Source organism: Leucopleurus acutus (genome assembly GCF_964270905.1).
Source record: "Leucopleurus acutus genome assembly, chromosome: 17".
Lineage (NCBI taxonomy): Eukaryota > Metazoa > Chordata > Mammalia > Artiodactyla > Delphinidae > Leucopleurus > Leucopleurus acutus.
In genome coordinates, this window is record NC_139159.1 from 22,141,694 (window position 1) to 22,155,187 (window position 13,494).

General features: G+C 36.2%; 1 protein-coding gene across 2 annotated transcripts in view; it reads left to right on the forward strand.

Annotated features, from left to right (window-relative positions):
- Nucleotides 1–9,471, forward strand: part of PKIA (cAMP-dependent protein kinase inhibitor alpha) — a 95,610-nt gene extending 86,139 nt beyond the window's left edge. For both annotated transcript variants that reach the window (XM_082858673.1, XM_082858674.1), the window contains 2 exons: nucleotides 4,765–4,942; nucleotides 8,145–9,471. In XM_082858673.1, the coding sequence (XP_082714799.1) occupies nucleotides 4,792–4,942; nucleotides 8,145–8,224 (231 nt within the window). In that variant the 5' untranslated portion in view covers nucleotides 4,765–4,791 and the 3' untranslated portion in view covers nucleotides 8,225–9,471. The remainder of the gene's footprint in view (nucleotides 1–4,764; nucleotides 4,943–8,144) is intronic.
- Nucleotides 9,472–13,494: the final 4,023 nt, after the last annotated feature.

Consider the following 13,494-nt stretch of genomic DNA (forward strand, 5'->3'; position numbering starts at 1 on the left):
TAATAGCAGTTGTGCTATTTTTAAAGCCTATGTTTTAAAAAGCCATAAAGAGACTAAGAATGAAAGACAATAACAATGACTTTGAGATGAGCTTATTCCTGTAACCTACTTTGCCTTTTTATCAGATATATTTGATAGATATAAGAAGGTCAATGACTGATTCTAAATTTCCACAAAATGTGCCCTTATTTCAAAATGTGACCATAGAAAGAAATCAGTAAAGATATCCAATTCTAAATCTTTAAAGTAACATAGAAACTAAGTACTGCGTTGGTTAATGATAGTGGAGTAGGTAATGAAAATATCATTATAATAGCACCGAATTACTCAAGGTCAAAAAGTTTATGCAAATTTGTAGCTTACTCACAGACAGGCAACCTGGTAAAACAGAAAGAGTGGACTGGGATTTGAAGACCTTCATTCCAACCACTTAATTAATTAACTATGTGAAGATGGGCAGATCACTTGAACTATCTGGTCCTCAGATTTTTCACCTATAAAACCTTCCAGAGTTTTAGGATTTGGTGATTTAGTATAACCCACGGATAGGGAAATTCTCTGTGGCTACTGATGAAAGGTGATTAATGTATTTCTTCCTCATTGTTCAGTTCTATTCAACATACTTCTATTCAGCACTGATTATGTGCAAAAGGCTCTACTAGGAATTCTATGTAGTTAAAATATTAACAAAATGCATTTCCTGTCTTGTCAGAACTTGTGATCTGTCTAGAAGGAGAGGCAACCACGATGCCAGTTAGAATTTTAACGCCCTGTGCGGGCACAAATCAAGGCCTGTGGGAGTGCTAGGTGAAGAGATGGGGGAAAGAAGGCAAAGAGAAGATGGCATTGGCTGAATTTTGAGGGCTAAATCCATTTCAACAAGCAAGTTTGTCAGGAGAAGGCATTCCAGGTTGAATAACAGACTTGAGCAAATGCACCATCAGAGAAGCTCTGGGAAAACACTGTGCATTTTTCTGTAGTATACCAAGTATGAGAGTGAGTGGTTAAAGTTAAAGCAGCAAAAGTGGGTTCTTTTCAGATTGTGGGAAAACTCAGCAATAATCCTGGTAAGAGCTTTTTCTGTGTTTTACAGAGAATAAATATGAGTGACATCAAATAGACACCAACATGACCTGGCAGATGATTAGACATGGATATCAAGTGAGAGAAATAAGTCAAAATATGCCCCAACACGGCATATTAATGAAGCCAGTTTTCTCTATTTATGTGTTTTGTTGTTGTCTTACTTTGTTTTATTGAATTTGAAATGTTTGTGCAAAACCAAGTGGAAGTCCCTATTCAGCAGGCAGTTGCTCTTGTGTGTGAGGACCTTGGGAGAACATTCTAAATAGCAGATGCAGACGTTTGTATTATCCATAGTGAGGAATTAGAAGCATTGGGATTAGATGAGTTATTCAAGTAAGAAAGTAAAGAAGGTCAATGACTGATTCTAAATTCCTACAAAATGTGCTCTGATTTCTAAAGGTGACCCTAGAAAGGGAAGTCTGTAAAAAATACAAAGGTCAAATGGGATGGAACCAGGATAGTAAGGGATCATGAAAGCTAAGGAAGTGACAGTTTTTTTTTTTTAATCAGTACTTACCCACCATGTGCCAAACACTATGTTAATCTCTTGAGATACATAATCCAAGTAAATTCTCATAATCTTGAGAACTAAGTATATTTATCACAATTTATAGATAAAGAACTGAGCACAGAGGGATTAGACATAGCATAACAAGTAAATGGAAAGTCTAGATTCAAATACAGATAAATCTGATTCTTATAATTATTTTGCCTCTATAACTTTTAATATATGCTAGGGGAGAGTTTCAAGGATAATGTAACTGGCAGTGTCATGTGAGCTCAAACAGGATAGACAGTCACAAGAACATTTAACACTAAGCGGTTACTTAATGTTAATACAGATCATTTCAGTGATCTATATGAAAGTAGTCTCTGTAAAACATACTATATAAAGGCCAATGGAATAGAAAAATTCTAAAGGTTGGTTCAAGGAAAGTGAGAAAATAAAAGTAGTTGAACCCTACTGAGAAGTTTAATGAAGGAAAGAGAAGGTAGTGCAAAGATTTATGAAGGTCGAGGAATGGGTATTTGGTTGAATGGTTGGTTCATGTTTTTTTTTAGTAAGGAAAGACTTGAACATGCTTATAAACTTGACAGAGAAATCCAGACTCCTCTAAAGAAGACTCAAATTATTGAGAAAAAAATGGATGGAGAAAGGTCATACAGGAGGTAATAGGAAATAGAATCAATAGCATGCCTTAAAAAGAAAGCAGCTAGTTCATTTAGAAAAGAAACAATAGTGATTTACAGAGAAATGTATTTGAGAAAGGAAGAAATGTAAGAGAACTTGCAGCAGATGTCCTATATCTTCCCCAAGAAGGAAGATGCAAAGTCACCTCTTAAGGCAGGTAGTGTCTGGTTGTGTGGGCTACAAAGGGTTTGGAATCCTTCCCACAGAGAGAAGCCATACAGAAGAGTCAAATAGAAGTGAACAAAAGAATTTCCGTTCAACTCAGAGTGTATACTAATAATAGAGTAAAAATGTTTAGTTGAACCAATTGGCACAATTTTATGACTTTTTTGGTAACACTTATCCACCCAGTAATGAGATCAGAGAAAGTGTACCGTGCTGTTTTCCAGGTGAGGCTTAGGAAAGTCAAGGTGACGGTAAACCAAAGGGACTTCTTGATGCTAATGAGAAGCTACACGAAATGGTGGGCAATTGATCCAGACTGGGCCTAGAGGAAACTAAAACAAAAAGGGTTAAAGGAATTAAAGATATGACCAGTGTGAAGAACAGATTCATTATGAGTAAGAGGAAAAGAAAAAAATTGGTGGTTATGGTCACAGAAGGGAATTTCCAAATTCAAGCTTCTAGAAATGATATAGTTTTGAGTGATCATTGTTTTTACACTTTCACTTAAAGTGCCATTAATGATTATGTCATCCAGGTGTCCTGCTTTACTTATTAGAAAATGGAAGGCCAGGAGGTCAAGTAATTTTCTGTCACTCCATGACCCAATGTCAGGGGCAGGACTAAATCCAGGATCTTCTGAGGAGCATTTGGAAATTTTAAGTAACATGGTAACAACCATTAAATCATATTCCCATGAAAAAGAATGATGGATATAGTCAAGTGATTGGAACCATAATATAGTCACAGTAAAGCATGCAGTATTCATATATTTCCTATTTCAAAACTTGTATTGTGCTATTCCTCCCTGTTTCCTCTTTTAGCTTCCTCTTACAGAAGAGAGAGTATAAAAGTTTTCCCCAGATTAAATTAATAGCTCCCTCATTATGCACTGGGAGAAGAACTAAGCTTTAAGGAAAGTGCTACTGACTGCCATCCTGGATTTCACTGTAAATGGCATCAATTTATTTCAGAGTGACAGTGTGCATGTCCATGATAGTGTATGGGTTCTACCATTTTTGCTTCTTCCACATTTCGTATATTTTGAAAAGACTCCTTTCTCTTGATTATTGGCATGAGTTTTTAATCTTAAACTATAGTAAAATGTAATTGGAATGGGTAAGACAGGAATAAAGACACAGACCTACTGGAGAATGGACTTGAGGATATGGGGAGGGGGAAGGGTGAGCTGTGACAAAGCGAGAGAGAGGCATGGACATATATACACTAACAAACGTAAGGTAGATAGCTAGTGGGAAGCAGCCGCATAGCACAGGGATATCAGCTTGGTGCTTTGTGACCTCCTGGAACGGTGGGATAGGGAGGGTGGGAGGGAGGGAGACACAAGAGGGAAGTGATATGGGAACATATGTATATGTATAACTGATTCACTTTGTTATAAAGCAGAAACTAATGCATCATTGTAAAGCAATTATATTCCAATAAAGATGTAAAAATAAATGAAAGATTTACATTTGATGATCTTTTGTTATTACATGTATCTCATATTCTACCTTGAAAATATTTTCTTCATTAAGTCTTTAACTAAGTATGTGTGTTACCAGGTCTGTTTGGGGAAACTCACTTTCATTGAGTCCTTTGTAATTTTGAAGATTTTATTTCAAAGTTTCAGTCAAGAAAGATTATAATTCCTCCCAAGGAATGACTTACCAAGTAAGCAACAAGGGAGCTGTGCTCCTGGACTGGGAGTGGTATTTGGTCACTGGCATTGTTTAGAATTGCTGGTGCATGATGATAATAAAAAGCAAACTGGATTTTGGTCAATTTCATTATTGTTCTTAGGTTCTCTGCAAACAATGCCTTTTCTTACTGCTCATGTCTAGGGTGGAGAACTTCCACTCCACCTCCCACCACTTTGGTATGCTACTGAGCTCAAGTTCTTCTTTCTAGAGTTGAAGACTGACTAAAATGGTATTAGAGAAGGAGAATTTTATGATCTAAACTGGGTGTCCACAAACTACGGCATGCAGACCAAATCTGGCCTTATGCCTATTTTTATAAGTTTAGTTTATTACTTTTATTTAATGTATTCTCTTTGAGTACTTTTGTCCTACAACCATAGGGTTGAGTAGTTGGATAAAGACTATATACCCTCAAAGCCTAAAATATTTACTATCAGGCCCTTTACAAAAAATGTTCCCTGACCCTTGATCAAGAATCAAAGCATTACTTGCTTTGTGGACATGTAAGAAGACAGTTATTTCACATCCATATTATAGGTCAGTAATTTAACAAGTATCTTTGTTAAATGTTTACCATTGACCAACATTATATTTACCTATTAATTTTTCTCTGTTTTGTAGCTCCTGCTATGTGGATATTTGTTAGCAATGACTGATGTGGAAACTACATATGCAGATTTTATTGCTTCAGGAAGAACGGGTAGAAGAAATGCAATACATGATATCCTGGTTTCCTCTGCAAGTGGTAACAGCAATGAATTAGCCTTGAAATTAGCAGGTCTTGATATCAACAAGACAGGTGAGTCGTTTGACATCCATCTCTATGAACATGGAGTGATTTGCAGCACTTCGCTAAGTAGGATTAAGTCATGAAAAAACACCTTTGAAAGTAACGTAATAGAAAGTTATAAACAGTCTAAGGCAAGATAAAAGGCAGGTACTAATCTCTTAATCACTCCCACTCTGTTTTCAATGACTGCATCTTACAGGGTTTCCCACTCAAATGCAGAATCCTTAATCTGATTTTACTAATGCAATCAATAAAACACATGTTTTTTTTTTATTTAATCCTAATCTCTATAAAAACTCTGAAATATCTTATGTAGAACATTTAACAAAGTTGGAGCTCCTACCTTTGACAGTTTGGCCACCTGTAACACTTAATAGCATTAGATATTTAACAAGATTCACAGATGAGTCTGACAGATCTCGATTCCAAGAACCATTTCAAAATAAAAGGGTCTCCAGGACCATTTTTCTTGAGAATGGAAGTAAAATAGTCTATTACATAAATAAGTCTTAGGTAAGAAGTTCTTTCAGTTTTCCTTTCATGATAGACTGAGTTTGAAAAATTTGTCTTACTATTGGGCCTCGAACTCCTACCCACCAAATCTATCTTTACCAATGAAAAAGTAAAATAAGTTTGACATGTCAAAGTACAAAGTGCTGAAACCCCTGATGGCTCTTCCATCCATAGCTTTTGCAAATATCAAAGCTGAATGTATTTCCCTGAAAAACACTTGTGCAAAAAATAATCTTTAAAAGTAAAAAGGAGTTCACAATTAAGGAACCACAGTGTTATATATGTGAAAAACACTGGTCAGTTTCTGACTCTTGGTAACAGCTTGATAATTCTTTGCTATTAGAATTTTCATGGCAAAGCCTTCCAGTTATTGGAAAACTGAGTCAGAGTATATATATATATATATATATATATATATATATATATATGTTAATGAAATAGCTCAGCAACATTACCTTAAAATACCTACTGACAGAACTTTATTCAATGACTACAGGTCAGCAGGTCATAGATTGGTCTTTTAAAACTCAGGTTGAAAATAAAACTTTAATAATCACTTCCATGGAGTATATAGACTGATGTATATTTTAGATTTTGTTGTTTCTCTGTTACTACCAGAAGTTAATTTTCAAAATAGCTCTGAGAAAGGCTATAGGGAATTATTCCAATTTGGTGGCATGAAGTAAGTAAATATAATTTTTCTGCAATATTTGAGAATTTACTAATCTTTTTCATAAAATTTGTGTTTTATATGAATACTCTATTTTAAATAATCTGCATTAATTTTAGCCACTCTTACTATGAGGACATTTTTATTCATAGTGTAGTTTAATTTCTTCTTTTTTTGTTTTCACTGAAATTAAGACCCATTAACCTCAAGACCTTTCTTATACAAGAGACTATAGTCTCTTAACATAGTCTATTAGACTATGTTAAAATTTAAATAGGTTGACATTTTATATTAATAATTTTATATTTGATATTAATATGTTATAATTAAATAATTTAAAATAATTCAAATATCTTTATGCTTCCAGATATATTCTTTTTCAAATATTTCTACATGTTAATTGCAATTCTGTAGACCCTGAAAGAATTTTCTGTTTCTCTTCAAATCACAAAATCCAGAATAAGGCAAAGTATAAACAGCACTGACTTTATTTATTATTCTAAGTACCAAGAACTAAAAGTAATAACTGTACAATCAAAAGTCTAAAACATAAAAAATAAAGACAACTGTACAATGGCAAATTAAATATCACTAGCTGAGAATAGCACGGGACTTCCTTTGTAATTCCTGAGTATTTCAGCTTCTATTTAAGTTTATGCTCAACAATATTGTTGTCCCATGTTTATCTTGACTTGTTAACAAGCATCTATTTAGCCACAGCTCTGTGTTTGCAGCATTATTCTGAGCCCTGAGGAGTATCCCTGGATACCTAGAAAGTCCCAAGCCCCATGGGAGTCAAGATCCTCATCTTGTATTTATGCAGTCATTTTCATCCTTAATATTCTACTGTCTTGCATCTGCCCTAATATGACTTCATTCCTTTGGTTGACAGAGCTTCTCCTATTTATCAAGTTCTCATCTCATGCTAATCTACACATCTCAGATTCAGGCCATCTGCATAACTTGGGGGCTTGTTCATTTCTCTAATAGTGAAGATAGTACATGAAAATTCTATATAATGCATCATGATATGCTTGGAACACCTTTAGAACAGAATATGATTTTTATGTGGAAAAACTGCTTTTAATTTCCCTAAAGTATGGTGCATGGTGAGGTGTCTTGTGTGTACTTGTTAAGCGTAAAGGAGAAATTACCTTCAACATTTCCATCTAAATAATGGACAGCCTACTTACCTCAATTAATTTGAATTATGGTAATAAACTCTTAGCAAAAATTAATATAACACACATTATTGAAACACACCCAAATATTTTGTCCACTAAGCCATATTTGTCGCTTAGTAACAAGCTCACACATGCAAATATTTGAATCTTTGAATTAAGAATTGCCTGCAGCTTGCACCCAGGTAAAGTGACCTAATATGGAGAGAAAGCATTGTTTAATTTTAGTGTTGCTATGGCTGAGATTGTTGCTAAGGGTACAGTTATGAAAGTGGTTTTATTGGATTTGTACATATGTTCTGTAAGGGCAGGCCAGAGGCCATCATAACTATTTGACAAGGGACTAACCAGCTGACATAATGTCCTTCCACTGTTGCTTTTAATTTAAATTAATTAAACCTATGAGAAGTCAGCTAGGTTATCATCAAGTGTTCAGAATAATGTAAAATGTAATTTTAAAATATTTCTTAATATAAGATAGTCAGGCATCAAAAGGTAAACTTGTTCCCTACTTCTGATTTCTGCAACCTATGAAAGTACAAGTGCCATGCCATGACCTGGCCATGAGATTTCCCAGCTATTTATCAGAAGCATAGAGCATCACTAACCATTCTAAAAATACAGTTATTATTTTGTTTTTGAGCCATGCTTTTCCAGAACCAGAATTAGCCCTTGAAACACTTAAGCTGTTTTCTTGATGGGGAATTGATTACCAAGAAAATATACTTGTCTCTATGAGAATTTCAGACTTGAGTATTTCTGAAATTTCCAATTTGATATACTGAGAGTCAGTAAATATAAGCAATCATTTTTATTTTGCCTTTATCCTTTTTTATGTCTCTAACAGAAGGTGAAGAAGATGCACAGCGAAATTCAACAGAACAAAGTGGGGAAGCCCAGGGAGAAGCAGCAAAATCTGAAAGTTAACACCCCACTTTGATCTTCATCAACACCTGACAATGTCTCAAATCTCCAGGCCTGGCTGGAATGCATTTATTTCCAAGAGTGAAAAGGGGAAAAAGAAAATGGCTGTGCTGCATTGCAGGAACCTGCTTGTTATGTTAAAAATGGGGGCAGAGGCTGTGGCTGCAGACAGACTTTTCTCTACCTCTGGCATCAGCAATGGTTGAAATCATGTGGCTTGTGTTTGGATGTCATTTTTGTACGGATCCTTTCACTTGACCATATGATTAAATGCTTGTAGAGAGTAGCACCGACCTAGGTGATGATTCTTCCTGTAGCATCTGGCCCCTCACAATGTCAGAGGATTTAATTGTGTCTAATCGCAAAGGGTTGGTTGAACCCCAGAGTTTAAATATCTCTGGCCCAAGTATTCACCCAGTAAAAGAACCATCCAGAAAGCACTGTTTTTAGCATTATGTATCTGTGTGTTCCTGCTGTGTTATTTACACTGTTTTGTATTATACAATATAGATGCTCAGCACTGCCCCCTTCTTTGATTGCTTATGAAAAACAAAAATGATGTACGTTACTGTGAATTTTTATACTACTCATTTTTAAAAGGGCTGCCTAAAAATTCTGCTCCATCGTGTGGTGGTGTGCACAGGATAGAACCCACATTTTTTTTTTTTTTTTCTTTTGCGGTACGCGGGCCTCCCACCGCTGCGGCCTCTCCCGTTGCGCAGCACGGGCTCTGGACGCGCATGCCCAGCGGCCATGGCTCACGGGCCCAGCCGCTCCGCGTCATGTGGGATCTTCGCGAAGGACCGGGGCACGAACCCGTGTTCCCTGCACCTGCAGGCCGACTCCCAACCACTGCGCCACCAGGGAAGCCCTGAGAGCACACGTTTTTTAAAACTTAATCTTTCCCCTTAATGCACAGCTGATGAATTAAGTCTAACAGATTCATCAAGACTCCTTTGCTTATTATACAGGCATTTGAAAATATCCATTAATGTGAATATTACCTGAATTCAGTCTGTTTGGTGTCTACACAGACCAGAATTCAAACTGCAAATTTTGTCTTATTCCCAAGTGGAGAACTTTTTCCAATGAATATTTTTATTTCCAATTATGAGGATTTCTGAGAATTGGGGAGGTGGGAAAGAGAATACAAGATAATACTAAGCATGGGAAATATTTTCTTCTATGGAATCAAATTTATCACAGTGCTGTATGATACTATTAAAATTTGGAGAACAGCTTATCTCCACGGAGCAGCAAAAGATGTAGAAAATGATCTTGCAATCATGTGGACACCAAACACAAAAGTAAAGCCCTTGTGTTGTGTTTTTCATGTCTTTTTTCAGCCCTATCAGATCCAAATGTTATTATGCACTTTCTAATGTTTGTAAACTTTTACTAATAATTAGTGTGAATTCCATTCTGATACAATAATAATCATCATTAGAAGCTGACAAAATCCTCATTAATACTGTTAGTGACCTCTGCTGTGTTTTGACATCGTGGTTCTTATATGGAAAGTTTCTATGAGCTGTGTAATCTCACTGGTCAGTATTATGAAATCATTTCTCAGTGGTAATATATAAGGCACCAGTAATATGCCAATGGCTCATGAATTACTGGACAAATGGCAGGCAACAGGAAGACCCTTTGCAATAAAGACCCCACTTAACGGTCCTTGAGGTCTTAGATACAATCCCATGTGAAGTAGGTTAAGCAGCATTTCAACAGATAATCTATATGGACATACCAGGAACTCAGCCCTCCTTTGTAGTTACATAAAGGATGAAAGGTAAGTCTGCCCTCATCTCCCTTTACAGTACTTTTTGAATGAGTGGAATAAGGGCATGGGTATCACATGGTCCTCAATCATATATTACTAGAAAAAATGTTAACAGTGTGAGTCATTGAGACAATAGGAAAGATTAAATTTTAGAGTACTTCCTTCTGCTTAACCCAGTAGGATCCAAAATGTCCAGTTAACGTTCAAACAAATCCACCTATTAATAGACTCACAAGTGGGAAAAGAGGTTCCTGGGGCTATTTTAGACAATTTCTGCTAGTCTATTTAGCACATCCAACCCATACAATCACTTTTTAATATCCTTATTTATTATCCTCATAGCTTTCTTGTGATTCTAGGTAAAGTTCTCTTCATCCTTAAAATTGTGGAATTCCAAACTGATTTCATGTGATTTTGTAAAGTTTAGGACTAGTGCTGAGTATATGTGGAGTATTTATATTCCTGTGTGATATACTATTATTAATGCATGTGGTATCATGCCTGTCTTTGAATATATAATAGTTGCTAAATTGTGAAGTCATATGGAGCTTTTGAATTATTTTTGACCTCTTACTGCTACTTTGTCTGCTATATTCAAATCCAGAGGTTTTCCCAAGCCAGAAAATAAAAATTAGCTTTCCAAAACATTCACATCCTACAAATGTTGCTCAGCAAAAGTTCATAGTATCTTCCAAATTTTATCATAATATCTTTTACTTGCAAGTCAGTAACATACAAGGAATTGAATTTTTAAGGAGAGAAGGAAAGAGTAGAAAACTAAGACACTGATTTGATAATACACATTGAATTCCTGTTAACCAACTGACTTTATGCTATTCACTTCACAGCACATATTATCCCATTTAATCCTCAAACAATTCAATTAAAGAGGTCGCGTTATTCCATTTCATAAATAAGGCAATTAAGGCTCAATAAAGTATAACTTTTACAAGCTTGAAAAGCTAATAAATGATGAATACAATTTGAAACTGTTTATCTGTCTCCAGGGAGCTTTCTACTGCACGCGCCCTAAAGTTGAAGCCAGTTACAGAGCATGTTTATCTGGAAGGGAACTTTTAGAGATGGACTGAATCAGCCTCCATATTTTAGAGGAGGAAACTGAGTCCCAGAAAGGGCAATTGTTTTTCTCAAGGTTACCTAGATGAGCAATGACACATATGTGAGTAGCACTTTTATCTAAAAAATAATAGTAATAAATTTAATGTCAACTTATTTTTTCGTGTTATACTTCCCAGAAGACATTTTTTTCTGACATGGAGTCTGTAAACTTAGCATGGTTCAGACTTTTTATGTTCCATGCTACTCATTTTGTTTAATTAACTAGAAATTGAAATTTTCCGTTTTTCAACTTATTTGCAACAAGTGTAAACTTTTCAAATTTACCTTTTATCAATTGTAAGTGTCCTATGCTGACATATTGATATCATAAATTCATAGAAATGTTTTTCCAACAGATACTAGACAGGCAGCCTCCAATTTTTAGGCAATATCCCCAGAGCTGTGTACTGTAAATGCCCAACACTTGAGTCTTACTCAGGCACAGTGGAAATACACCATTTTAGAAGATGACTGATAATGTCTGTTTCTCTTCAGAGAAGCATTAAGGGGTAAAGAAATGTAACTGTGGGCAATAGAGTTTCTGAGTGAAACCAGTAGTAACAGGGTGAAAATGTATAGTCATCAAGTGAAAACAGGAACGGATCTATGTTTATGATGTCTTTATAGGGCCTAAATTGTTCTTTAATTGCAAGTGGCAGTCTCTGAAGTCATTTGTGAGCTTGTATGACTTTTGTATTTAGCAATGTTGCATGCTCACATAATTGATATTAAAAGTAATACATTTTTCTGAAATGTACACAGTCTATTAAGAGTATTTATTGAACATACACTATGTACTTGATGCTTGGGAAAGTGTTGCAGGTAATAAAGGAGAAAGCCAAAGCTCAGCCACCCTGTGGTGGACATACCCAGCATTCCAGCCTCATTTTTCCTGGCCTCTACTCCAAAACTTTTCACCTCCGTTCCACCCTGGTAGCCCACTTCCTGGACTTTATCACCTACTAGAGCCATCCCACCTCTCAAATATTAAACTCCAATATCACTCCTGTCTTCTTACCTGCTCACCTGTAGGACAGTGATTTTCAGTCAGAAGAAAGATAGGTGTTTACCAGTACCCCCTGAAAGTTTTTACAATGCTCCCCCTTCCCCCTGCACACACAGAGATATGAGCACTCTCTTCCCCTTGGAAACATTCCCTGGGATACTTTCATATCTTTTTTTTTTTTTCTCCTACCCTCACCTCCACAACTTGAGAACCACTTATCTAGAAGAAGTACAAGGCTTCCTGATGCACCCAACCTGTTCACTGAAAAACTAAAATGAATCAACAAAAAGGAGTGCTCACAGACACACAGGGTTTTACTATATTAAGGATAGCATCTTAGAATAGAGGAGCAAACAGTTTAACTTTTTTTTATCTTAGTGTGTTGCTCTCTTTTCAAAATGTTACTGTTACCACATACAGGCAGTAAAGACCAAGCAGAGACCAAGGCAAGGCTCAGGAGAAAACAAGCATCAAATAGCACTCAGCCTGGATCCAGGGAAGGACTTAAGCCAAAGAGGCAAAAAAGGATGTAGATCTTTAAGTTCTTCTTACTCAGGTCATGAGGATAAAACACTACATAGGGATTTGGGACAAAATACTAGAAACAGTGCGACCAGTTTGCATTAGCCTCTCGTGTCTCTTCTTGTAAATGTTTTGCATGTGTCTAGTCCAGGATATAGGGATTTGGGGTCCTGGCCATCTCTCATTGTAAAGTCAAAAGTAAAAACCCACCTGACTATCACCCATTATCTTTCTAATTTGCACCACATTTACTTTCTGACCATATCAAGATGGCTATTTTCTCAGCAGCTCTCTTCTCAGTCTGGAATCCCTGTTAATCCTTCTCTTCAGTGCTTTCAATTTCCTTGCTTTCTTGTCTTTCTCACACTCCTGTCCGATCAAAATCAACCAAACCATCTCTCTTTGCTTGTCCTCTGGATGACTGTAAAAAGTGTATAACAATGTTTATTCATTGTTTACAACCTCAGTTTAGACATAAGTGCTGCACAGCTACTTTTTTTCATGTCCCTGGGGACAGAGGAAGTTTTCCTCTTCCTGTCTAAGATTATTCCTTCATCTGAGGTTTTTAACCCATTTTCTTTCTGACCTTAACAGGAGGTCTGTTAATTATCCTTTCCTTTTCACTGACTTTACCCTTTTCCACAAATGTGTTCAAGTTCTCAAGTTCCCCTCTTTCCTTCACTACTTGTTTCCCAAGGTAACAATCTATGCTCCCTGTTTTCATGCTTCTCCTTCTTTCTTTTTTCTTTTCTTTTCTTTTTTTTTTTTTTTTTTTTGTGGTACGCGGGCCTCTCACTGTTGTTGCCTCTCCTGTTGCGGAGCACAGGCTCCGGACGCGCAGGC